The following is a 27702-nucleotide window of genomic DNA, read 5'->3' on the forward strand; positions in this document are numbered from 1 at the left end:
GTATGTGTAAAGTTGATTACCCTAAAACAGAGACTCACGAAATAGGCCCCCGTCCTGTGATTGGCACTCCATGAATAGGTGCCTGCATAGTGCCAGTTGCAGGACTGGGCCATGGAGGCAACTTTTAAAAGTGTAGCCTTAAATGACTGCTGAAGGTTGCTGGATGGTGCAATAAGTAATGCGCTGTTTTATTTCTGTGACAAAATAGTTTTGTATAGGCAAAAATAAACCTGAACAACTGTTTTTAAAGTAGAAATATTTATTAAAGGTATCCAGAATTATTTTCAAAATCTTACAAAATTACATTGAGAAATCGTTTTATAAAATAATTCAGTATTTTCTTCACTGTCTGAAACAAAGTAGTGTGCCTATGATTGCCAAGAACAAGTATGTTTACATCAAAGAAAAGAACATCACTAGCAGTGGTGAAATGTAGTGTCATGCTACACACTGTAGTTGTTCACAGGAACACATTGTATGAACATCAACTACGTTCTCCAAATCCTCTGCCTTGTCTAACCTTATCTGGTCTTCATCAAAGTTGGCTGTGGAGTCTGAAAGGAAAATTGGGGGGAGAAAAATGATGTGAAAATTATTTGCAAACATTCTAGGATTTGAAATGCTAATTCAGATAAATTATCCACAATTACACTGTATACAGTTTCATAATCTGCATTTTGATTAATTGAAGAGTAAATAAAACATCTCAAAACCACAGGCCAAAGCAATATAAAAAAAGTTGTAGGAACCAGTCTTTATGCAGGTACAACTCTCACTGAATTCAATGAGGCCCCATCCTCTCTCCTTTGTTTTGAAGATTTTTAGTAAGTTCTTTGAAGATCATGAATAATGATGTCACAGGAGGCTGTAGCCTGAACTGGTGTACTTCATCCCATAGTTGGTGGGTAGGAGATGCTAAGTCTTCATAGAGTCTAACAATCAGAAATACATGACACCCCCTGAAAAGGTATGTAGTTTTTGTAACTTACCAACTGGCACACAATGGAAGCCAACAGAGACAGAAGCAGTTCTGATTGCAGAACATCCTTTCACACAACGCAAAACTGGCTCCACTGAATAGCATTTTGAGGCCACTTTTTCAAAACCAACTGGCTTCTCAATTTTGATGAGTGTGCGCTGCAGCTTACAATCTACAGGAAGTCAAATCATTATTAGCTTTTAAAATATAGAAAATATTTAAAAATAGTATATACATTTCCCCAGCTACAACTGAGTATTACATAGATGATTCAGTGATTGATCAAAGTAGATCAGTGATAAAAGAAAAGAGAATCAGGCACTAAATCCTGCTTTGAAGAATGCCAATAGGACAATAACTATATGGCTGCGTCTAGACTGGCATGATTTTGCGCAAAATCTTGCCGCCTGTCTATACTGGCCGCAAGTATTTGCACAAGAACACTGACTTTGTAATGTACAAAATCAGTGGTTCTTGCACAAATACTCTGACACTCCCGCTCAAGGATAAGCCCTCTTGCGCAAGTATTCGTGCACAAGAGGGCTAGTGTAGACAGGCAAGTTAATTTCTTGCGCAAGAAAGCCCGATGGCTAAAATGGCCATCGGAGCTTTCTTGCACAAGAGAGCGTCTACACTGGCACGGATGCTTTTGCGCAAAAGCAAATCTTTTGCGCAAAGGCACATGCCAGTATAGACGCTCTCTTGCGCAAATACTTTTAACGGAAAAACTTTTCCGTTAAAAGTATTTGCGCAAAATGATGCCAGTCTAGACGCAGCCTATGTGTGTAACAAGAGGCATCCTGCAGTCACAGAGCAAGACAGCTCAGGGCAGGTGTTGTTATTTATAGGGTAAGGTTGCTCCTTTGCGCAAGTGTCCTGCACATGCCTGACCTGCTTCTGGCACCATAACCTGACTACATGCTGTTCAAATTGAGGCAAATTACATTCCTTTTTTTCCATGTCACAGCCCCTTTGGCCATTCTGACTTCTTACAATAAAAGCTGTGTTATCCAGCCCTGTACCAGCTGGAGAGCACTATAAAGTGGTATTTCCAATCTTCATAGAAAGTCCAGTTTAGAGTTCGGTTGACATGGGACTGGTAGGCTTCTGACCTAGCTTTGGGATGGCTCCTCAGAAGCAATGATATGTTTGTTGCTCCTAGGTGGAGGAACAGCAATGAGAGGTTCAGTGCGAGAGAGGGTATGAGTTTGGGGTGTGGAGGGGATGCAGGGCATGGACTCTGGGAGGGAGTTTGGGTGCAGGAGGAGATTCAGAACAGGAGGCTGGGGTCTGGGAAGCATTTTGGGGTGTTTGATCTAAGGGCCACTCACCACAGGTAGCTCTCCACAAGTAGTAATGTGTCTATGCTGTCCTAGATGGATGTGAGGCTAAGCGACTGTGTATTGCCTCTGCCTGTAGATGCAGCCAATGGGAGCGGCAGAGCCAGCGTTCGGGGGGGGGGGAGGGAGGCAGGAGCACTTTACTGTAATATTATTGAGCACATAAACATCCCTCTAGTAGTAGCACAATACAAACTAACTTGGTTTCTCAGTGCAACAACACAAGACCGTGCAATGAACTACTAATCTCAAGAAAATGTACTTTCTTTTATTTCACTTCAGAGGGGTAGCTGAGTTAGTCTGTAACTGGAAAAATGTAAAAAACAATGAATAGTCTTGCAGAAGAAGTCTGAAGAAGAAGTGAGTTGTGCCCACGAAAGGTCATGATACCATCTACATGTTTTTTAGTCTTTAAGTTGCTGTAAGACTCAATTGTTTTTTAAGTTTTTCTTTTATTTGTGAGCGCCAATCACTTTAATGGTGAAAAGCTTGCACTAACAGCAGATTGGCAGGTGCAGATTGTACCTCCCTGGTCCAGCACCCTTGGGACCTGATGCGTCCTGAACAAGGGGATATGCTGGACTGGGGAGGTCCCTCCCCTAATGGGGCCCCGCTGAAGCACTGTCCCCCAGCTAGGGCTCCAACCCAGCCCTGCTGCTGCCTGGCTGGCTGTGGTGAAAGCTACCTGACCGCTGCTGGGTCCGGTGCACCGAGGCCAGAGCAAGGGCTTCACAGCCAGGGCCCCACACTCAGGGCCAGGGTTCTGTGGCTGAGTCAGGCTGCCTGGCCACTGCAGGCTGAGGACAAAGCTCCATGGCTGCTGCCAGACCCCCATTACTGACTGGCTGATGGGGCCAGAAGTCCCCACTGCACCATTTTCCCCCTCCTTGACACAGGGCTCTCGGCTGAGTCGCCAGCTCCCCAGCAGCACTCCTACCCCATGGCTAACCTCCCTACTCCTGGGCTCTGTGGCCCAAGAACAGTTGCTGGACCAGAAAGTCCCGAGTAAGAGAGCTACAACCTGTACTCTGTTATTCACCTCTACTTGAATCCAGTATAGGACATATATCTATATAAATAATGTAGCTATTCACTTGTTACTCATGGTAATAGCACTAATATATTTAGATTCTTCATACCTCCAGCACAAGGCTCTTCTGAAAATATCCAGGAATGAGCAAAGCTCTCTGTATCTTTAGCTACATATCCACTAGGCATTTGATATTTCTGTTTACTCTCACCATCAAATTTTCCGCAAATACCACATGTTTTTCCAGCCATCCAGAAACCAACTTGAATCTTCATGAAAACAAACCAAAGGTAAGCTTAAGTATTTATTATAAAAATGAAAACACTAGCAGTGAAGGGAAAAAACCTACTGTACCTTAAATGTATGTCCATCATAATAAAGTTTGTCTATGCCATACTCGGGGGCTTTTACTGACAAACCTTTCTTCTCACTGCTGATCAGCATATATGCATCTGCAACATAACAGCAAAAAAAGGTTACTCTTTTAGAGCTTGATCCAACTTTTAAATAAAAGTCATGCATTAATTTCAATGGCATTTGGATCAGGCTCTTAATTGGGCAAGTTCCTAAGACAGTGGTGGGTGGTGTTCAAACTCTAGAAGAGAGAAGGAGCAGATTTTCTAAGTTCTGATTTTCAAAGTTCTGAAAGTGCTGGGAGCAAAGGGGAGGAGTAGGAAGTGCAGGGCTCTGGTGCCCCAGAGCACAAGAGGCACTTGGGGGTGAACATACGGGGGCTGCAGGTGGAACCCCAGTGGGCTGTGGGCTGCTGCAGCCCATTGCGGTGACAGAGAGCCACTCATGCAGCCCGCTCCCTATTCTTGGTTGCCCATCGCTACCCTAAGACCTCAATCCTTATAATCCGATTTGCTAATGAAGACCTCAGCTCATGTACAAAGCCCCAGTGAAGAAAAGGTGCCAAATTAGGCTCTGATACTACAAGCAGGTCCAATGAGGGTCTTTGCCAGGAGACATAATCGCAGGATCAGGGCATAACACTGTAATAATTATATCTTAAATCAATTTGAGAGTAACTGCTTTATAGAATATACACTGAATTCTGTCAAACTGTGCAATTCCTATCATGCCAACAATTTCTTGTGGAAAGGAATGGCATGTTGTAACATTGTTCTTGTGGCTGCATTACACAGAAAGACGCTTATTTTTTAATGTAATTTGCAGAAAATCATATTTTTAAACATCAATACAATCCATTGTAACTGTTTAAGTGAGCCATTATGTCCTTCAAAAAACACAGCCAAATTAGAAAAAAATGAATATTAGAAACTACCATTAAAAATATGTGATCAGATTGTGCCAATTACCTGAGTTCCAGACATGCAGAAAATTAATGACTTTGGCAGTCCCAGAGACACTTGACAACACCTCCCTGCCCCACATACTGGCCACTATGGCTATGTCCACACTGTACTGAAGTTCAAAATAAGATACACAATTTGAGCTACGTAAATTGCATTTCTTATTTCAATCTTACTTTGAAATAGATTATTTCGTAATTTGGCACTGTCTACACAGCACCAAATTTCAAAATAACCCACTATTCTGAAATGTCCCTTACTCCTCAGAATGAGGTTTACAGGAATGGCAGAATAGTGAGCCCAAAATAACAGGCTTGCTGTTAAGATGCAAGATAGCTATTTTGGGATACTTCAGAATCCTGAAATAATGTTGCAGTGTAGATGCAGCCTACTTTAGCCAAGATACTGCAGTACTGTCACTGCTGCAATTACATTACTCCATTTGTCCATAGGGCTTGGATAATTTTTTAGATAAACCATTTTTGACAAAACATTCAGACTTGGCTTCACCAAAACATTTAACAAATACATGTCAGTTTTGCAAACTGTTTTGGTCAGAAAACCCCTCCTCACACCAAAAAAAAAAAAAAAAAAAAAAAATCGTAACATTCGTTTTCAACATTTTCAAAGTGAAAAGTTTTGTTTAAATGGGTTTTTGTAAAAATTTTTACAAATGCTTGAATCCTTTATATTTTGGTTTGAATGAAATGTTTTATTTTGCCCAAATGACAATTTTGAGGGTTTTTTTTTTAGTTGCTAAGCAAAAGGAACCATTTTATCTGTACAACTCTTGGCACAAGCTTATGCAGATCCAGTGTCCCTGTTCTTTGCCCATCTTTTTTGCTGCCCTTTACAACAGCTAACATGGAGCCAGTGCAAATGTGGCATGCAGAGGCTGCACAGGCTAATCATGGTCTGTCTGTCCCCCACTCTACCAGGAAGGCAATTCTTAAGTAGTGCTGGGGGACTTAATGTGGCTTGCCAGAACACAGTGAATTTTAACCTAAGAGAAGTCTGCAGAACCATGCTCATAAAATATTATTTCCCAGCCATGAATCTGATAATACTGTTGGGTTTTATTTCAAATACTGCTGCAACATTTATGGGGCTAATCTGACTAGTGTGGTTCTCACTCTTTCTTCTTCAAGTATATAGCAGGAACGATTAATGCAATATAAACATATGCTGTGTCACTTACCAGAATTAGATGTGTATGGGAGATTCTCTGCTGGGGTTTGAACACCATTGATCATCAGCTGGATGAGTCCATTTTCAGGATACATGTCAATCTCACTTTAAAAACAGGGAAAAAATGAGTTAATGAAGAGAATGCTTTTCTTTTGGGCTACTTTACTCACAATTTGTGAACACTGTACCTCTGACCCTGCAAGGTCCTGATTTTACTTACCACCCTAAAGTGACCCATTCCAGCATTCTGCTGGAGCTAAAAAATAAACTCCTAGAATAATTAAAGTGATTTGATGATGTTCCACATTCCACAGAAGAATTGGGTTCTCTGTTGCAAAATTATGATATCTCTGATTATCAGACAATAATGTATATTGTAGTATTTTCCCCTGAAATGATATGTCTTAACATTATATTTAGACATTATATTTACCATGAACAGCTTCGTTTCCAAAAATATTTTAGAAATCATGTCACACTACTGATAATAGTTTAAATAAGAATTTTGAATAAGAATTGCAAAATAAAAGATCATGCTGTGTCCGTATTAAATTATCACTCACAGATGAAAATGATCAGTAAAAATGAAGATGCACTTATTTTTTCAGATGTTAACAAATGAGTTCACCATCCCTGAAAGGTATTAGCCTGTCTGAATTCTAGGCAGTAGTAGGCAGAGCCCACCAAACTAAAGGTTCCCCCTATCAGGTGAGAAAAGGACCACAAGACACAGAAAATACATGAATACTTTGGGACAAAAATGATAAAAGCAGGAATGGAAGTTCAGGTCAAAGATATAAAATGTGGGCACTATATGGAGACAGCAAGCAGAGAACCTTGGACAGCACCCACTGCTCTGCAACTGAGTACAAGGAGTCAGTGAATGCTGTCCAAAGGAACTCCTCCAGGATGCCTGAAATAACCAGGAAATGGAAAAAGGCTCCACAGTTTCAGAGAACCTCCCTAATGCAAAAGGTGCTAGACCAATAACTTCAGAGCTTGCAACCTTTTATTTTGCCATAAACACACTGCAAACTTTCCCATGCAGCCCCAACTTACATTCAACAAAAAGAGACCACCTACATTTCAAGGAAAAAAAAGGACAACTCTCCCATATTGCTTTTTGTTGTACACCACTATTCAGACATTATAATAGCAAACTTTTCTATTACAGTGTACAACTCTGCACAGTTGCTGCAGCAGTACAAAACAGTGGGTGTCCTAAATTGACTTGATAATGGATGTGGAACATTAGGCCCCAAAAGGGATCTCCTCTAAAATGAAAGTGTCATTTAGTTTCCATCTACTGTCAATCCTTGTCCTATCTGCTGAGATTGCCAAGCAGGATGCTAACTTGTATAACGGCAATACTTGTCACCCATCCCTAAGAACTGGGCTGAGACAACCAACTCATTTCACATAATTTAATGAACAGCTGCCAACATTTTTAGTTAGTACAAACCCGAGTTGCATTTTAAAAAGTGACCTGCAGGACAGGTGTAAAGTTCTGGGTGTTTATCCATTGACTTCAATAGTAATTGGATGAGCCCTACACCATTACTAATCCCCATTAATCCTCCAGTCCTCAGATTTCCTTAATCATTTTAGCATCTAATTGCCACATTCTCTGGAATTACTTACTGATTGGCAAGTTTGATATTGATTGCTTTAAGATCAGTAGACTCGTCCACTTTCTTCATCATCACCAGGAATTTCAATTCTGGGCTACAATCTTGCGCCAAGACATGGTAGCAGTTTGCAGGCATTGAGTAGTTAAATTCAACTTCATTGAAGGTTGTGATCATATTTTGGGAGACTGAACAATGACCTGGGGAAAAAAAAGCCCATCATTAATGAGCTTTTTTCTATTTTCGGTATTCTAATATAGCAATTGTTATTTTTTTTAATTTCTAGGTCAGTTTCTGCTCTTGTCAATACCAGCATAAATTCAAAGTAACTTCATTGCACTGAATGGTTTCATATTGGCTCAGGTGTGAGAGCAGTATTTGGTATTTGCTCAGCACCTGAATGAGCAAAAATATGACCAATACAAACAGCTTGAGATAAATTCTGCTCTTACTTCCTCTGATGCAATCCTCTATATTTGGCCTTTATGAGATGTAAATGATAGCAGAATTTATCCCACTTTGTTAATAAAAATTACCATATCATTGACTTTGGAGGAGTAGCACCAGAAGATGGAATTTCATGATAGACTATTGACAATTTACATGGGTTTATCGATTAAAAAATATAAAACAAAATGCACAGAATATCAGAATTCTCCCCACTCCACTTTTTACTGAAATGTCATTATCAGAAATTTTCCTATAATCAGCTTTGATTTCAATAAAGCTGTATCATGGGAATTTGTCCCAGTGGGTTTACACTAGCGTAATCGACTCCTATGCTTTCTTATTAAAATTTTGTAACAAATGTAGAGGCCAATTCTGCAGTCTTCCACACTGGGACAAATTCAACTATGATACAAATTTACTGACTTTAGATGAATTGTGCCCACTTACACCAGAATATAATTTACACCAGAATATAATTTACCCCTTTCGTTGAAATTTTAGCCGAGAAAGAATCACACAACTGGCTCCTTAATACTTCATTATTGAAAAGATAAACCATTAAAAACACAACAAAAGCAGGTGAAATTATAGCCAAGATTTGCAAAAGTGATTTCGGGGGCCTTTTAAGGAAGCTAAAGCTGGTTGCCCAAACACTGAGGCAATCAAAATGACTGGTCACTTGAAAATCTTAGTCATAAATTACGATCTAATTTTATCTAAGATTCTAAAAAGATACAGGCAGTCCCCGGGTTACGTACAAGATAGGGACTGTAGGTTTGTTCTTAAGTTGAATCTGTATGTAAGTCGGAACTGGCGTCCAGATTCAGCCGCTGCTGAAACTGACCGCCAGTTCTGACTTACATACAGATTCAACTTAAGAACCCCAAACAGCTGCTGCTGAAACTGATCAGCGGCTGATTCCAGGAAGCCTGGGGCAGAGCAACTCTGCCTCGGGCTTCCTGTAGTCAGCGCTGGTCAGTTTCAGCAGCGGCTGACTTGGGGACGCCTGGGGCAGAGCAGCTGGGGTGCTGCTGGGTTGCTCCAGTAGCACCGCTCCTCGCTCCTTGGCGCTACTGGACCAACCCAGCAGCACCCCAGCTGCTCTGCCCCAGACGTCCTGATTCAGCCACTGCTAAAACTGACCAGCAGCGGCTGAATCAGGACCTGGGGCAGAGCAGCTGGGGTGCTGCCGGGTTGGTCCAGTAGTGCCCAGAGCGGCGCTGCAGGACCAATCGGCAGCGCCCCAGCTGCTCTGCCCCAGGGTCCACAACAAAAGCCTGGTCTGCTGGGGGGGGGCACACTAGCTGCGCCCCCCCCCCCCCCCCAGCAGACCAGGGACACAGGGAGCAGAGCCGCAGCGGCAGCGGGGTGCCGCGCCTCTGAGGATTTGCTCTGGCAAACTCTCAGAGGCGAGGGACCCTGCCGCGGCTGCGGCTTCAGTCCCGGTGCCTGTGGTCTGCTGGGGACGGTCCCCAGCAGACCAGGGGCACCGGGACTGAAGCCGCAGCAGCGGCGGGTTCAGTCCCGGTGCCCCTGGTCTGCTGGAGACGGTCTCCAGCAGACCAGGGGCACCGGGAGCAGCTTACGAACGGGGCTTTCTCGCCCTGGAGCTCGCAGGCAGCAATCCGCCACCTCGACCTCCGGGGCGAGAAAGCCCCATTCGTAAGTGCAGATCCGACATAAGTCGGATCCGCGTAAGTCGGGGACTGCCTGTAATGACTCTGACACAGATGACATATGCAAATTTGGGTAAATGTGTGTTTTTCACTGTTGTCAATGTGAGGAATCAAACCCTAATTTCTGACCTGGATCTGAATATTTTTAAACATTAGTACAATGTATGGTACATCAAGCCAAATTCCGCTCTCATTTGCACCTGTGCAACCTCAATCACTTTGATTATAGATGTAAAGTTTTTGTTTGCAGTTCAATTTATTATTAATAAATGTAAAACAATTCCAAGTCATGAGGATATTGACAGAGTCTGCAAAGTGTATGCCTTTGAAGATGATGTTTTACTAACCTTTAAGATTCTCAATGACTGAGGATGGTATTTTAGTGAAGAAATTCCAAGCAGGATACTGTATCACTGAAGTTGATATATGTGGATCTAAAGGGATTGGCAGTGGAAGGCTAACATCTCTATTATAAATTGTGAGCTGAAAAGGAATCAGAATATGGATTAAAAATATGCCAAAAATCTGCAAAGCCAATATTCTTATGGCAATATTCAAAAAGGGCTGGTCATACATTAGCTTTTCACTGATAGGAATATATTTAGATCACAAGTGGAAAGGCATAGAAGTCCCTGTTTGTCTACACTACAAAATGACTGCAAGGGTGGCACATATGATGTCTCTGGAATAAAAAAGGTGATGTAGATTACCTCTAAGGTTCATTAATGGAGCTTGTTGAGGAAACATATACCACAGTCCACTGCCCAAAGGACTTGGGACCTGTTTACTGAAGAAACAAACTCTCCTGATCTATACTATCACAGCTAAGATCAGAGAAGCCCTAGGCTGGAGCTATAACAGTTTAAAAGGGTTGTGGGTAGGACATTATCTGTCAGGAGGCCTCAACTTGTTCTCCCCATTCTTGGCCCTCCAGAGTCTGGATTTTCCAACCTTCCAAGCATGCTGTCTTCTTCCTGGGGATTTGTGGAGGCTGTACTCAGAAGGCTGAACTGTTTTTTATTAGTTAGCTGTTCGTTTATGTATTTGTTATGCTAGCTGTGGAGGAGTTCTGTTTCATTTGCTGATTTGTTTTTTATCCATTAGTGTAGGGTAAAGTCAATTACAAGATATATTTATTATAAAACAAAATTATGTAAAAGCTCAAAGAGTGTGGAATGGGGAGTTGATTCCTATTTTTTTATAAACTGCAAAAATATTTGTGTAGCAAGACAAAACTCTTAACCTTTAATTTCACGAGTGCTAAATTTCTCTGGCAAATCTTTTTTTTGTTTTAAGTAAAATATTTACATCAGGTAGCTTGCAAACAAGATCACAGGTTCTTGGAGACGTTAGAGCCACAACCAGAGTAGCCTGTTGAGCGGGATTGTTCTGTTCCCTTTGGGAAAATCCAAACATGTATGCAACTCCGGGAACTAATGAATAAAAGCTGGAAAAGGGAATAAGGGATTTAATTGATTGTTGTGTGAAGAGTTTATTTAAATTCCATTCATACTGAAACACTCATAATGAAGTGAATTCTGTCTCTGGCATCTGGTAGCGAGAAAGCCGGACACATAGCAGTGCATGTTGGCATGCGGTTCTGAGCAGGGCAGGAGAGGGAGCAGTAACAGAACACTGAAAATTGGAACTGAATTTAGAAGCCCACAAGGTAGCAGGCAGTAACCAGGATGGGACTGCCAAGCAGCATTAAAGACATTCAATACTGACATTCAAAGCCCCAACCCATTACACATCTAAAAATCAGACAGTTTGTTATTAAAGCCCCAATATTGTTAACAGGATCCACTAGCTTGGCCCTTATGCTCAATTGGATTCTCACCTCATCATCAGTTCCCATTACAGCTTTGGGGCCTAAAAAAGCAATAAAATAATTGCCTCAAAACAAGTGTTGTCTCCAAAAGAATAAGAATGAGCTCTGTTATAATCAATCCCTTCTTCATTCTCCACAATAAGGGCAGGTACTGTACATGAAAAAAATACATAAAGTAACAGAATTTTCCAGGTATTTATTTCCATTGGACGGTTTCTACCTAGGTAGCAAGAGAAAATATCAGCCTATCCAAGTAATCTGATCTAGTTCAAAACTATATTCTCTTCAAGCATCTGGTGGTAATCTATTAGCCAGGCAGCTACTATCTCACTGTGTCTAACTAACATGTACCCTTGTGTCATTTATGTATTCAAGTACCAAGAGAAGTTATTATCTGTGTGTGTATATGTTGGACAATACTGAAAAATAACCTACAGTGCAATCCCATAAGAGAAACCTATTCTGAATAGCAATGTACAGTTTTCTTATAATCACTGATACAGTCATGTATTCTAATTAGTAATTAATGAGTCTTGTGTTTTAAATGGACCTATTGTGCTGCTCTAAGAGAGACTCATGCTAGAGATTACATCAGACAAAAGAGACCTGGAGATTAAATAAATAGGAGAGATCAATATGTGTTCTGATCCTACAGAATTTTCCAGATTCAGGAGTATAGTTTGTGTAGGAACTGCAGGATTTTGCATATATTTGTTGAATGCTGAATGTTCTTTGCTGCATATACATATACATTCTCCCAGTTGGATTATGATGTAAAAAAGTAAAGAATTTAGATTTCAAAAAACAATTAATTAAATCTCACCATTTTACAGCCAGTTTGATTCTTGAAGGAATTTTAGGCCACTCTAGCTTAATCTGTGCAGCTGGGTAATCAGCAAATTGGCCACTTTCAACTTTTCCAGCAATCCTATAGTCCTGGCAATCTTGGCCCCATTTTAGATAACCCTAATAGAGAGAATATTTACTTTTTATTTTCAATTTCAAATCTAAAAACATGGTCATCTCAATATAAAACATTTGCTGTTGGTCAGATGATGTTTGAATCTTACCGCTGCTTTGTAGGAATTTACTATTGAAGCATCAGCACAGAACTTCCAACGACTTGAGTCTGTGATATTTGACACAAATACTTGTATTCTGGGTCTGGTGGAGTGTAAGTCTGTGTACAACACAAGCTGGAAACCTGCCAGCTTTCTGTCATTTCGAATAGTACGAAGAATAGCAGCCAGCATTGGTGGTTTAAAGTCTCCCAAGAATGTAGGCTAAAGTCACAGGAAAAACATTTGGAGCATTTTTTAAAAATACAGAACTACACAGAATGTCAGATACATTAATATTTGTTAAAGGAATGGTCTTTATTTTTTAAAAAAACATGTTATGTATAGTTCTCAGCAGGATCCTATACAGAAATACAGTGAAATCCTTTAAGCACATAATCCAGTTCCTTTGAAGTCATTGGGAGTTTTGCCATTGACTTCCCTGGGAACAGGTTCAAAGTAAAACAATAATGAAAAAAATCTTTTACACAAGCAATTTCAGTACCAAACGGAAATATGGACTACGAACATGACCTGACAAAGAACAGACCTTTTAGAATAACAAACTTTGGGACTGATCCTGCATTCTTATTTCTTTCAAAACTCCTAATAAAATCAAAGAGCTCATGACCAGATTCTCATCATAACAAACTTGAAGTTATTTAGTAAAATAAACTGCCTTCTTACTTTTAAAACCATAATAATTTATGTCAACAAACAGATCACTTTACCAGATTTATGCTGCATAGATAATATATTATATTTATTAAGGTCCAGATTCTGTCTGTTATGCTTACACTGTGTAGTGCCTGGCTATGCACATGGAGTAAAATTTTCAAAAGTCTTTTAGTTCCCTTAACTTTCAGGGGAACATAGGTTCCTAAATGTTTACATTATTTTTGAAAGTAAGACTTTAACTCCTAAATCACTTTGTTGCTTTTGAAAATTTTATCCAGGCCTTGTTGAGACGAATGGAAATACTTGAAGAGAAAAGCATTTTGAAATATCAGGACAGCAGAATCAGGACCTAACCAGTACAGGATGCCATCTGTGGCAGTACAAACCAGAAATTGCTATAGGCCTGATTTAGATACTTTTTTTATACATATTGACTAACACCTCACAAGTGGTCCCATTTATTTAGTGGGTCTACTCACTGTTCATCATGTATAAGCATACCTAGTACTAGAAGACTTATCTGGCATTGCCCAGGCCCTTCAAGCAGGGGGCTGGTGGTGTGTGACGTGCAGGAGTCAGGGCAGATCCTTGGGAATGTGGGGATGGCAGAGCAGGAGGCTGGGAGCGTGAGGGTTGGGGGCTGAGAAGAGGCTCAGGACAGGACCTTCTGTCTGCCCCTGGCCACCAGGGACTCTCTGTCTCCCTCTGGCCTCATGGCCACCAATGGTCTTCCTCACTCCTCCAGGGCTGTGGCCAAAGCCCATAGTGGAAGGGGTTTGGTGCAGGGGGACTACTTAACTGGTCTAGTGGCAGGAAAGATGTTGGAGCCCCAGCTCTGCTGACCACTCTCTTGGTGGTGTGGCTGCCTCCTGTGAGTTCTCTGCACTATCACTCTTCCCTGGCAGCTCGCTACTCCCAGTGGCCTAACGTCACAGAATCGTGTCCCTCCTTTTTGTGACTCTCCCTTTCTATGTCATAGAAAACAGTCCCATTCCTAGCATTTCCCATTTTCCTGGCCCAACCATACCATGGCCTTGCTTTAAGTTATGATAAGAGGAAGCTGCATACCAAATTTGTCAGTCCTAGCTCTTACCGTTTAGGAGAAGTTCTTGAACAAACTCCCAGACACACAACAGACACAGAAAGATAGACTCACAGACAGACACACAAATCATAGATTAGATTAGATTACATTAGATTACATTAGATTAGGTTCATTTATCCCATCCTCATTGGACATGATTGTAAGATATTCAAGGACAAACCAAGGCACACTACCTCTATACTATCAAGAAAGAGTTATATATATTGTAAGGTTCTATATTATTTAATATAATAACTCACTAATTATAGCTTTCTTTACTAGTATAAGAACCTTACAATAGATGGAAATCCATGGAAATACATGTTGACAAAGTTTTCACCTGCTTTGGTTTCTTGTTGAATATACCCACCTGAGCACTTGCTTGGTAGCTGCTTTCATCACTACTCTTAGAAGAACTGGAACTGGAGGAAGAAGAGCTACTGCTGCCGCTTGGGACTTTCTTTCTTGGATACTGCAACAATTGATGAATCATCTTTAATCAAGTGACTTACCAAGACAGTTCACAGAAAGCTGTTCCACAAGTTATTTTTAACTCTTATTCTCATTGGATGAAATCCTGATCCCCCTGAAGTCAGTGAAACCAATATTTGGCCCCAAATGCACAGAGCAGAAAATGTACCTGTTTTGTGTGTACCGATGTGAACTGATACTGATAAATTTCTGGATCGGCCTGTGAAAATAAACAAGTGGAAGAAACTGCCTTGTGTTACTGCTCACAAAAAGGTGAAGTCCAAAATATGGCAAAATAAGAATTTCAGTAATGAACTAAAAACAACACTCAAAATCTGAGTGAGTCATAGAATCTCAGAAGTTAGAGACATAAAAGATCTTTATTAGGTCATCTAGTCTATCACCTGGATGGCAGAGAGCAATCCTGTACAATATATTTGTATTACTTTGCCCTGTGCTCCATATGCTTTTAGTTTCAGCTAATGTATAAAAGCAAAGTAAGAGTAAATTGTACTAGTGCCACTGGACTCTGCATCTAATTCTGCCCTCAATTATGTGAGTATCAATGAAGTTACTCCTGTGATGGGGCAGAATTGGTCCCCATATTATTAATTCATAATGCACAATGTCCTGATTTATGATAATAAAGTGAATAAAGTTACATTATTACTACTAGAAATATAAGTCACATGGATCTTAAAAAGTCTGAATAAGTTACCTGCTTTTTGGAATACTCGCTGTCACTGCTGCTGCTCCAGCTCCTAACCAGGTGCTGCTCTGTGTTTGCAGAATGGTCTTCTTCACTGCTACTACAGCTTCTGGTGCTGCTGCTGCCACCACAACTTCCTTCCCTTTGTCTACGTTGCCATATTTTGTCTTTCGTGTCTTTATTCCTGTATTTGTCGCCAACAGAAGAGGTGGAGGAGGAAGATGCTGATGAGGATGAGGATGAGGATGAGCTGGACTGATATTTAGCAGTTGGATCTGCTTGAATTTCTGCAATTTTGGCTTTATCTTTCCTGGTGGCTTGCTTCTTAAGGTGCTGATGTGCACTTCTGTTGGCAGCCTGCAAGTCCAACCAAATATTACTTTAAAATAATTATATGTTATCAAGGAAAAGTTTTAAAATTCAGTTTCTATCATCTTCAGTGGAATGTTATTCAATTTAAAACTATTTGCATGTACCTGGTGATCCAGAAATAACAACTTCAGTGCTTTGGGAATTATATATCATGTGTCACAGGGAAAATATTTACACCTTCTATTCCCTTATGTTAGAAACAATCTAAGGGATTTTGTGATTCTTCCTCCAAACCATTGGGCAGAGTTAGTCCTGTCTCTTGACACAGGGTTAGCACTGTGCCCTGTAAACCTAGCCTTTCAGATGTAGGATAGGGTAGGACACAGAGGACGCGTTTTAGAAACCCAAGGTCTCCACACTTCTCCCTTGGCTCTCACCCTTCTTTATAGCAGAGTGCCCTGAAGGGGGAGGGGGGGCTAGTAAATTTCTCATTCAGTATCTCATATATTAGCACAATGCTAGTTTTTTTTGTATTAACACTGAGCAGGAAGGTTTATATCTGTAGTAAGATGAAGGCCTAAAACATAAGCCAATGCAGCACAGGCCTGGTTTGAGGCCTGAGGCCTAGCTAACAATGGACAAAACATAGCTAACATAAAGCAAAACTAAGCTGTGAGCAAGAGGCAGGCCTCAGCTCACAGAACTTGGCACAAATAGGGCTGAGAGTACTAAACACTAATTGGTAATAGGCCCAGGTGCAGAACAATAATTGGTACTAGTGATAAGTGGAAAACCCATGATATCACTAGCTCATTAAAAAAGTCTGTGGTACCCACTCCTCACAGATACAGACTCAGATTCAGGAAAGAGTCTAAAATGACAGCATGATGGATAGAGATGATCTAATCAAACCACGAGGTACCGGGTGATGGGTTGTATCTAAGTAGTGTCAGAGAGTGGCAACCTGATACATCAGCAGTGAGGTGTGACTTGTTGTACCTGTATATAAGGTGGTGTCTTGGGGGACAGCTTTTGGATGACCTAGGGGGCAATTTCCCACTGATTGTGTCATTCCATTGCAGCAAGTACATATGCATAGTGGTTCAGTAGAGTCTACTGACAACTATTACTGTACTTCGCTTTACAATAAACCTGGCCCAGCACCTTCAATCTTTATCTGGTTTGTGTTCTTTGGGGGCTCTCTTGGGATCTGCTATGGAGACTAAGTGCACAAGTTGACATGGCACACATCACTGAGCACACACAGAAGCAGCCTTCTGGTTATCATCGTCAACAGAACCAGAGTCATGTGAGGACATCTCGGCAGTAAATCCCGACCAGCCCTCTATGAATAACTACAATATCCAAACAAACAACTCCTTTATTCGAAATGTATTAATGAAATACTGAATAGTCTGATTTCATTACGCTTTTAACTCTTCTTTTCTTGCTTTTTATTTTAACATTCTTAACCTACCTGTCTCTTCAGCATATACTTTGCGTGCTCTTTAGAAAATGTTTACAATTCTAACTAAATCAAACTCTGGGTTTTAAAAAAAAAATTCTGCAGACTTCTATCAAATTTTCCAGAACCATTTATGTTGGTTGGTTGATTGGTATTTTTTGTTATTGTTCAATTAACATTAATTTCAAACCAAAGTCAATTACCTTAAATATATTTTCAATTCCTAGGACTTTCTTCAGTTTCGTTTGAACCGCATCATCTAGAGCTGAATCATCATCTTCCTCTGACACTGGGGTTACCATCTGGATTATTCTGGAAGCTGCTCTGGATCCTGCCTGAAACTCTAGCTGTATTTTGGCAATAGCAGCATCTGTATGGACTGCACACCAGACACATGCATTAAGGAATATACTGCTTTAGCTGCACTAATGCAGATAAAGTGAAAAATGTGTGCATAACACTGTACCTGGTTTCAAAACTAATTTGACTTCACGTTCTCCAACCAACCAGTGTAGAAATGTATCTTTTAAGAATGCAGCATCTTGGAACTGGAGATTAAGGCAGGTTTGGCAACCCAAACTTTGTAATTTGCCACAAAAGACTCGTGTATAAGACTTTGCTCTGTGATGAAATTTCTCTTCTGAGCCCTAGGAAAATTTATCAGAAGCTGTTCTTTGCTGCATTAAACAGAAACATGGCATGTTTAATGGAGGGAAGTAAAAGTGACTCAAAAATTGGTCCCAGAGCTTCTCTTAAAGTGGATTCCCAAGCATGAAGGGCACTTAGCAAAGCAGAGCCTCGGGCTGTGTTGTCATTTGCGCTGATTCCCACCGGGCTTGGGAAGCAAAATGTAAATCTTATTGCCTGCCCTCCCAATACTGCCTGAGGCCGACACCTTCCATGTGGATCTGATGGCCCAGGGAAGCCTTTCTGTGGGGTACTGGGAAGAGAAAGAGAGCACCATAGATATGGATGATCCCTCCTACTGTGAAGAAACAGCCAGATATGCACACCTAGGCCGTGTCCAGACTCAGGGGTTTTTTCGGGAAAAGTAGCCTTTTCCCGAAAAAACTTCCCCTGCGTCCAGACTCAAGCCGCGTTCTTTCGAAATTAATTCGAAAGAACGCGGCTTTTCTTTCGATGGCGGTAAACCTCAATTTACGAGGAAGAACGCCTTCTTTCGAAAGTTCCTCTTTCGAAAGAAGGCGTTCTTCAATGTAAATAGGCCGTCTTCGAAAGAGAGCATCCAGACTCGCTGGGTGCTCTCTTTCGAAAAAGCGGATTTCGCTTTTGAAAGATCCGCCTGCAGTCTAGACGCGATCTTTCGAAAGAGGCTCTTTCGAAAGATGCTTTCGAAAGAGCCTCTTTCGAAAGAAGCCTGCAGTCTAGACATAGCCCTAGAGTCTACTCTGCACATACATGAGAGGAATGAGCAGACCACAGGTAAGAATTCCATCTCTTGACCCATTACATTCTACTGCGGCCATGTATATCAAGACCAGTTTCAGATCTTAGATGTTCAGAAGACTGAACACCTAACTCCCCCTAATTTCAACAGGTGTTATGGGAGCTCAGCACTTCTTTAAATCAGTTTCATTATCTAGCTACCTATCTAAATGATACAAACACGGGAGTATGAATTACCACGATGGCACGATTTCTTGAAGTCCTTTTGGGGGATTTAAAATGTTGCTCAGAGACATCCAATGCAGCTTCTTCTGGCAAAACTGATCTCCTTACTGACGTCATCTCTTCCACATTTCTTGAAATAGCATAAACTTTAGTCCTGTGGGGATAGGCATGATACACTACTGGCAAGTGATTCTATTGACAATATACTTCATTCTAACTTTTCATGGACCTGCTATTTTAAATCGAGAAGAGATAAAGCTGATGGCAGTTGGCAGAAGAAAGCAATCTGAAGAAATAACAAGTGTTTTGACTGCTCTGTTTGTTGTGGAATCTACTTACCCCTTTTCAAAAATGTCCACATCCTTGGGGCTGATGGGGCTCTGTTGCTGTTGGATTCCCATGTAACCAGCACATCTCACAGTGCTTTGTTTTAGTTGTGAATAACCATGGTAATCTATTGTCCCTCCTTGATGACCTTGACACAGATACTGCCTCTGTCATGTCCAGATTGGATAACTGCAATGCACTCCACTTGAAACTGCCCTTCACCCACACAGTGAAATGCACACTGCAACTGCTCTCCGTGTACTACTCTGGCTCCTCATCTACTTCTGGTTGAAGTCTAAGGTCTTGGTTCTAGCCTGCCAAGCCCTATGTGATTTGGAGCTAGCTCTTTTAGAGATTGTCTCTGTTTCTAAGTCCCATCGAAACCGCTGAGATGAAATGATGTGTTTTGAGGGCATTCTGGTGACATGAAGAGTTGTTGGGCACTTTCGGTCTAATCATCACCTCTGTCTCTTCTGGAACTCCTTCTCTCAGGTGGCCCTCCAACCAAAACTTAAATTTACTGCCCTACTGAGTACAGTTCAAGACACAATACTTTTCTGAACAATGGCTCTCCATTGGGCTATTTTTGGTTAATTACAGCATGCTGCTTAATGTGGACAGTTCAATTTAAAATGTTGCATATTTCTAGATATTGAAAGCATGAGATAAATGGAATGTTAGAATCATTCCGTTCTGTATGAGCCAAACAAAGGATTATGAGGAGTAAAATAATGGCAATTGTTCTATGAGTTAACTTCTGTTCAGCCATCAAAACTGCAATGGATCTGATCCAGTAGCCCTTACATAGGCAAAACCTTCAAGGGCTTCATTGCCTAGAGCAGTGTTTCTTAAACTGTGTTCTGTGGCACACTGGTGTGCCGCAAGGCAGTCGGAGGTGTGCTGCAAAGATATGGTGACCATATGTCCCTTTTTTTCTGGGACAGTCCCGGATTTAAAGATACCCAGCACTAGCACGGTGCAGCAAAAACACCCCACCTCCACCCAGCATGTAGGAGGCTCCCTTGGTGCTTTGCGTGGGCAGCCAGGGCTGCTGCCGGTGGCACTCAGTGTCCAGAGCTCCGAGCTCCCATGCAGCACGCGCCACTGTCTGGCAAACCCCTCCCACCACTGCGTGGCCCTTCCCTCCCACTGCAGGACTGCCTCTGCCATGCACCGGCAGCCCGGCTCCTCCATTCACAGGTGGCTGCCCCTGCTGCTGGAAGGGGAGGTGCACTGGTTGGAGCCGATGAGCCACTTCTCAGGGCTGCCACCAGAGTCTCAGCAGAGACCACACAGAGCCCAGCTGGAGCGCTGCAGAGTGGGGTATGTTTGGGTCCTGCCAGTGTGCTCTGTGCATGGCCCTTTCTCCCCCCCACCCCTTCCCACTCTGTTGGGGGAGTGGAAGTGCATGGACCCACTCGCTCTGCCGCACTCCACAAGCCAAATCTGGGAGGGTGGGGGCTTTCTGCCTCCCTCCTCCCTCCTCCCCCCCCCCCCCCCCCCGCGCTCCTCCTAATGGCAGCCAAAGCTGGTGCGGGGACTGGAATGTGGCACTAATATTAGCACCATGGGCAGCCCAGCTCCAGGCCTGGCAAACGGTCCTGCCTTGGCAGCATCTGGGGCCAGGGCTGCCAGGACTCCTGGGGCCCAACCACAGACTCCAGCCCTGCAAACTGGAAGGCAAAAGGTGTGGGGAGGGGCTCGGAGAGAACTAGGAGGAAGAGGGTGGGAGAGGAAGGAGCTTGTTCTGAGGGGAAGGGGCCGGACAGGAGAAGAAAGGGAAAGTCACCAAGGCCGGGGACAGAGTGGAGGAGAGACAAATGCCAGGGGGCCAAGCGGAGACAAGGAGGAAAAGAGCAGGAGGAGGTAGGGGAGGTGTCAGTGGGGGTGGGAAAGTGGAGGGGACAGGGTGATGCCAGGAGAGGACAGGGGAAGGGTATTAGGGGCAAGAGGAAGCAAGGGGATGAGGAAGTGCTGGGAGAAGGATTGAAAGGAGGGGTGGGCACAAGGAAGGCAAGGATGGAGCAAGTCATGTGTGAGGGCACAGAGGGGCATGAGAGGAACTGGGGTAGAGGATGGTGAGGGGATGGGCATCAGAGAGAAAGAAGGCAACGGGACAGGGGCAGTGAGGGAAGGAGGAAGCACCAGGAGGGTGATGGGGTGCAGGTGCCAGGCGATTCTAGGGGTGAAGCAGAAGGGCAGATACCTGCAAGGAAGAGACCAGCACCAGAGGAGAGAGGGTTCAGTGGGGGCCAAACTCATCCCCTATGGGTAAGAGGATGGTGGGAAAAGTTCTTAGAGGGTGTTAATTTTATTTCTGCTCAACAAAAATCCTTGGTGTTCCTCATAAAAAAATTGTTTGGTGTTCCTCGGTCTTAGAAAGTTTAAGAAACACTGGCCTAGAGTCAGGACTTTAGTTCCAGGTCATTAAGTGTTTAAAGGAACTGAAATTTACCACCAGTTGAACAGAAGAGATAAAACTAAACCAAATAAATATAGCTTCTGTACCTTGCAGAGACTAGCTGCATTTCCTGGTGGCAGGGAGTTGTTTCAAACTTTAAACTTTTATCTTTCATGTTTATCTTGGCATCAAATTTCAGTGGAATGTTGGCATGGAAATTGGCATGAAATTCAAGACCACTCTGAAAGTACTGTGTATTGAGTCCCACCATTGCTATTGTATGCATGTGTATGCTGAAAGAGAGGAGAAATACAAACATGTATAATCATATAAACTGATAAACATGTGCTTAGCAGGCATATTTTGAAACATACAATTTCCTTTATATAATAATCTGTTTGGAAAGCAGAGCTTGCTGCAAGAAGAGGCAAAATATCAATCAATCAATCGACCAATTTGTGGACGTGAGATCCATGTGACCAAATGCAGAATCATGTGATACATGATTTTAATACCTGCTGTTTTCACTCCTCATCCCACACCCCATTTCCTATTCTAATATTAGTAATCTCTACACCCTTCCAAACAGATGCTATTTAAAAAAAAAATAATGAGCTCCAAAAGTATTCCCCACCCCTCATGCAAAATTCCACTAGCCTGAGGCCCAGGATAACCACATTTAGTGCTGCACCAATAACAGCTTTTTTACATGTCAAATATCATGATTTTACATCTGATATCACTCATCCCTGCAGGGGCAGAATCAGAAACTTTATGGAAAATGTTAGAATCCCAGCTCACAATTTGGATCTAGCACACACAGAGCACTGCAAGGTCCTGAGAGAGCAGACTTTACCATCATGGCATTTTTAAGTATAGAAACACTATTTTATGTCTTGTTTAGAGATATTTATATGGTTCCCTCTAGTCTGGTACAACTGGGTTAATGATAATTAAGTCACCCAGCAGTGCATGCACAAAAAAAGCCTAATTCCAGGATATTTTTTTAAAACTCTCTGCAATATATGTGTCAAGTATAGAACATGATGGTGAAGTGTGGAATAACAGGCCTATGTAACACACACTTGACTTCACCCTCATGAATAATTCAACTATCCCAAATCCCATAAAATTATACCATATCATCAAATATAGTCTTCCTTACCTGGGGTTGATATCAGCACGAAGTTGCATATTGGCCTCAAAGAACTGCAAAGGTTTAAAATTGCCAGATAAAGAGGGGGAAATATTTATACCAACTGTAAGAGATAGAAAAGAATTATAGCAATGGGAAAACAATAAATTAAGGGGTTCAAAATGGAAAGTTTTGTTAAAATACAAATAATTAGCAATGAAGAAGCACCATTTCATCTTCAGAACACTTTACAGAATTAAGAAGGGCCCAGTTTTCTGCTTATAGTGCCTACTGTAATGAATCAAGTGCTCCGCACATGTATCCAAGGGCAGCATTTATCCCCAGCTAATTAATTCACACACCATGTATGATGTAGTTTTGTATTACTACCTCCATACTAGAAACAGAGAACCTGAGACAATGAAGCTAGGTGTCTTGCCAAGACTACAGAAGAATTTCATGTTAGAGCTGGGATTAGAACTCTGAAATTCCTACAAGTTAAGTTGGAACCATTAAATGATGCTTTTCAAAGCTCACCATTGGCTGCAGCATGTATCACACCAGTGCTATATAAACTGAGTTCCAGGGGCAGACCCACACAGGTAGGGACAATGTGCCGAACTTCTCCTGCCAATATTCCCAGTGTCCATTGTCCTGCAATGCCTCTTTGGATTTGATTGATCACGTTTTTCACTAACATGTGACCATCTGATGATTCAGTCAGAGCCTACAAAGGGACAAAGATCCAGAAGATTAAGTGGATGGAGGAGAGGGGTAAGGAAGCTATGAAGCCCTTCAGACAAAACAGACAAATAGGGGCAATCAATACCTTCACTGTCTGTTGAATGAACTCCTTGTTGATGTCAGCAAAGGCGAGCTCATGACCAAATGCTTTTACATAGGCTGATATAAGTGGATTTTCAGGAGGCAATTCCTTCCATCCCAGAAGCTAGAGAAAAAAGGTTGCTTTACATACAGGACTGTGTTAACAAATATTGGGTCAAATTGTGAGGCTGTTACCTAGGTTTATTCAGGCAAAACTACTATTGACCTCAGTGTAAATTTGCCCATGTAGCACCTGGGTAAGGACCATGGTAAACTGCAGGTTACATACAAAAACAATGCTAATAAAAATCCTACACAGCAATCTTTAAAAAAAATTGATATATGGTATTTTAACATGCACTTTCAATTTTGTATTAATTATTATGATCAACTACAGTGGCCCCAATGAAGAACCAGAGCACCTTTATGCTAGGCACTGACACATCTACAGTGAAAACATGCGTGAATATCCCCCAAACCTTCAAGTGTATGGTTAGATACATCATTTGGGTCTTACTCCTGCATTTCTTATTCACTAACATCTCTGTGGGAGTTTTGGCCAGAGGCATTCCAGTCATATAATCAAACAGATGTGAAGAATGAATACACATACCGTTTTCTCAAGCACCTTCAGTTTTTTGTATGTGTCATATTCAGCAAATAGGACATTCTGTTTCCTAACAAGGTCTGATAGACCTTGTGACTGGAGAGCCACCTATGCAAAATAAATAAAATCAGGCAGACCAAAATATGACAGTTAAAATAGAGAGTGGAGGAGTATCAACAATTAGTCTGGACTAGGTGAAAGCTATATTAACCCATTAATGATGGAGAGAAAAAATATGGAGGGACAGATTTAACCATTGTAATTAGCAGTCACGACTCCATTAAAGTCAGTAAAATTGCATCTTTATATCTAATAACGGATTTGGCTCAAAGAGTAGTGGAAAATCCCTACTATTTAATCTTTACACACATATGTGTGTAAAGGCACTTATGGTTCAAGTTTATAGGCAGATATTCAATGAGCCTTATGAGATTTCCCTTTCTTTTGTTATATTTATATCCATACTGAATGCATTCATAGCCTTTCTCATCTGAGTCTATTGGCCAAGAAGGCCAAGGACAATTGCAATTAGACTCCAGTCTCAGGCCTTCCCTCTGTACCACCCACCACTTAGGGATATGAGCAAATGCCACAGTCCATCCAGAAGGCTTCCATGAGAAATATTTATATCAGTTTGATTGTTGTTCTAAATATAACACATACCTCAACAAAATCAGTTGCGGTATTTGCATAGTAGCCTCTCAGTTTCATAATTATTGCAGATGGCACCATACTTCTTGGACTGTTCATGAGATAGACTCTTCCAATTGCACCAACCCTATAATCAGCTACAGCAGAAATCAAAATATAGCAAGAGGTTTGGTTTTCATTGTGGTGGCCATTGATTTCTTGGGCACATAAGGCATAGTCACCTTCTGTGTGCAATCATGTAATGAGTCTGTCAGCCCTGATTTCTATACGTTGCCCAATCTTTATATGCAAAGTGTCTCTAGGGGGAGGCTTTCGGACCATGTCCATTCTGACAGGTGAGATAGAAGGCCTTAGGAATATTGGATGTACATAAAAAACTCAGTTCATGGCTGAAGTCTAGATATCTGTAGCACTTTCCATAGAAACTGAGGCATCTATAGTTTAGGAAGTCTACATGTTTTTCCTACTCCACTATTGGACAAATCCCACTTTCAATGGCAGGATTTCAGTTGAAAAAAATAGGATTTCATGGCTTTTCTGGGGGAATTTTTTAAGGTGTAATATTAGCCAAAGCAGTTCCAATGCATATCTGGTACTCACGATAATAACCACCAATGTGAATAACTTTGCTGTAACGATAGTTCATCCTGTCAAGTCTTGGGCTCAGTAGTTTAATGGCAATGTTGCAAGCAGCAGATCTAAGTAAAATGGATAATAACTCTGCATAGTAACTAAATTCACTTTGCATTTATACTTGGAAAATGGTAATGGAAATCACTATTTACAGTGGTAAATTTTACTTCTCTTTTTACTTACACATTATAGAGTTGTGGGATCCTGTTTATTGCCAAAGCCTTCATATGGGAATATGTGAAACTGGCAACCTGCAAACTGCTCTCCTTTAGCAAAGCATTGGCCATAGATGTTATGAGAGAAAGAGCAGGCTTAGTTTCAAAGATGACAACACAAGTCATCATTCGGACAGTTGGATCAAGTGAATGGTCCACAAAGATCTGGAGAAGAATTTCCTGTACCTGGAGGGGGAAAACACAGTTTCAGATTCTGATAACTTCTTAGGGGTGTATTCTCCCTTTAAAAGAATACAATTTGCATTGGTGAGTTACCCACACTTATTATGGGGAGAATAAAACTGAAAGTATACCCTTCTTTTGCAATGGGCACTGATGGGCAACAATAAGTACCGTCGAAGCACAATGAACAGAAGAGGGAGATTGTCTTGAATAACATGCCCAGTCTTTCAGCCATAAGGATGACCTAATTCCCACTAGAATAGTGATAGAAAGGTAGCCGTGTTAGTCTGGGGTAGTTGAAGCAAAATGCAGGACAATGTAGCACTTTAAAGACTAACAAGATGGTTTATTAGATGATGAGCTTTCGTGGGCCAGACCCACTTCCTCAGATCAAATAGTGGAAGAAAGTAGTCACAACCATATATACCAAAGGATACAAATAAAAAAAATGAACAAATATGAAAAGGACAAATCACATTGCAGAACAGAAGGGGGATGCGGGGGGGTGGGAAGGGGGAGGAAGGAAGGTAAGTGTCTGTGAATTGCTGATATTAAAGGTAGGGAGAGTGGGATGTTTGTGAGTTAATGGTATTACAGGTGATAATTGGGGAAACTGTCTTGGTAATGGGTGAGAAAGTTCAAAGTCTTGTTAAGTCCTTGTTGGCAAGTGTCGAATTTTAACATGAATGACAGTTCAGAGGATTCCCTTTCAAGTGCAGATGTAAAAGGTCTTTGTAGCAGAATGCAGGTGGCTAAGTCATTTAGAGAGTGTCCTTTCTGGTTAAAGTGGCAAGAAACTGTTTTCTCTTTGTGATCTTGTCTGATATCTGTTTTGTGGGCATTAGACAAGATCACAAAGAGAAAACAGTTTCTTGCCACTTTAACCAGAAAGGACACTCTCTAAATGACTTAGCCACCTGCATTCTGCTACAAAGACCTTTTACATCTGCACTTGAAAGGGAATCCTCTGAACTGTCATTCATGTTAAAATTCGACACTTGCCAACAAGGACTTAACAAGACTTTGAACTTTCTCACCCATTACCAAGACAGTTTCCCCAATTATCACCTGTAATACCATTAACTCACAAACATCCCACTCTCCCTACCTTTAATATCAGCAATTCACAGACACTTACCTTCCTTCCTCCCCCTTCCCACCCCCCCGCATCCCCCTTCTGTTCTGCAATGTGATTTGTCCTTTTCATATTTGTTCATTTTTTTTATTTGTATCCTTTGGTATATATGGTTGTGACTACTTTCTTCCACTATTTGATCTGAGGAAGTGGGTCTGGCCCACGAAAGCTCATCATCTAATAAACCATCTTGTTAGTCTTTAAAGTGCTACATTGTCCTGCATTCTAATTCCCACTGGCATCAGAGGGGAGTATGTTGTGTGCAATTAGAGAAGAATCAAAGCAATTTGTATTCACCATGGCTTACACAACTTGCTATCAGTGGAACTTCCGTACAAAGATTGTAGTCACTCAATACTACAGTAATGAGCACTGTATAAAGGTACAGACATACAAACAATGGATTAACTCTCTCTTTCTCTTTCTCTCTCTCTCTCTCCCCTATATTATTCCCTCTAACCATATTATTTAAGTTAATAAAAAATCACAACATATAGTGTAGTAAGCAGTATTCTTTTTCATCTGGAGAATAATTCTGATAAACAATCCTAAAAAACAAGATAGTGCCTATGCTCATTACTTTTTTATAGTTTTACTGTTTGGAATGCCACCTATTGAAAATTCCACTGATGTCAGTGTGAGCTTTGAGTGGACAGCAACTGAATGATCAAGAACCTCTGTAAAACTGATTATATAATTTTATGTGGTTTTTTAATATATCCTTCCTTGCATATATCAACTTT

General features: G+C 41.4%; 1 protein-coding gene across 1 annotated transcript in view; it reads right to left on the bottom strand.

Moving 5' to 3' along the window:
- Nucleotides 1-248: 248 nt before the first annotated feature.
- Nucleotides 249-27702, bottom strand: part of LOC102457264 (vitellogenin-2-like) — a 40035-nt gene continuing 12581 nt past the window's right edge. The window contains exons 12-35 of the mRNA XM_025183180.2: nt 25610-25827; nt 25394-25491; nt 24806-24930; nt 24149-24250; nt 23540-23659; nt 23248-23437; nt 22741-22834; nt 21683-21868; nt 18860-19001; nt 17682-17862; nt 17419-17594; nt 15448-15795; nt 14899-14949; nt 14629-14730; nt 12509-12721; nt 12262-12404; nt 10916-11054; nt 9955-10090; nt 7495-7681; nt 5864-5958; nt 3704-3801; nt 3459-3618; nt 990-1151; nt 249-554 (exon numbers count right to left, since the gene is read on the bottom strand). Coding sequence (XP_025038965.2) covers nt 439-554; nt 990-1151; nt 3459-3618; nt 3704-3801; nt 5864-5958; nt 7495-7681; nt 9955-10090; nt 10916-11054; nt 12262-12404; nt 12509-12721; nt 14629-14730; nt 14899-14949; nt 15448-15795; nt 17419-17594; nt 17682-17862; nt 18860-19001; nt 21683-21868; nt 22741-22834; nt 23248-23437; nt 23540-23659; nt 24149-24250; nt 24806-24930; nt 25394-25491; nt 25610-25827 — 3582 coding nt within the window. The 3' untranslated portion in view covers nt 249-438. The remainder of the gene's footprint in view (nt 555-989; nt 1152-3458; nt 3619-3703; nt 3802-5863; nt 5959-7494; nt 7682-9954; nt 10091-10915; nt 11055-12261; nt 12405-12508; nt 12722-14628; nt 14731-14898; nt 14950-15447; nt 15796-17418; nt 17595-17681; nt 17863-18859; nt 19002-21682; nt 21869-22740; nt 22835-23247; nt 23438-23539; nt 23660-24148; nt 24251-24805; nt 24931-25393; nt 25492-25609; nt 25828-27702) is intronic.

Source organism: Pelodiscus sinensis, chromosome 9 (assembly GCF_049634645.1).
Source record: "Pelodiscus sinensis isolate JC-2024 chromosome 9, ASM4963464v1, whole genome shotgun sequence".
In the NCBI taxonomy this organism is placed as follows: Eukaryota; Metazoa; Chordata; order Testudines; family Trionychidae; genus Pelodiscus; species Pelodiscus sinensis.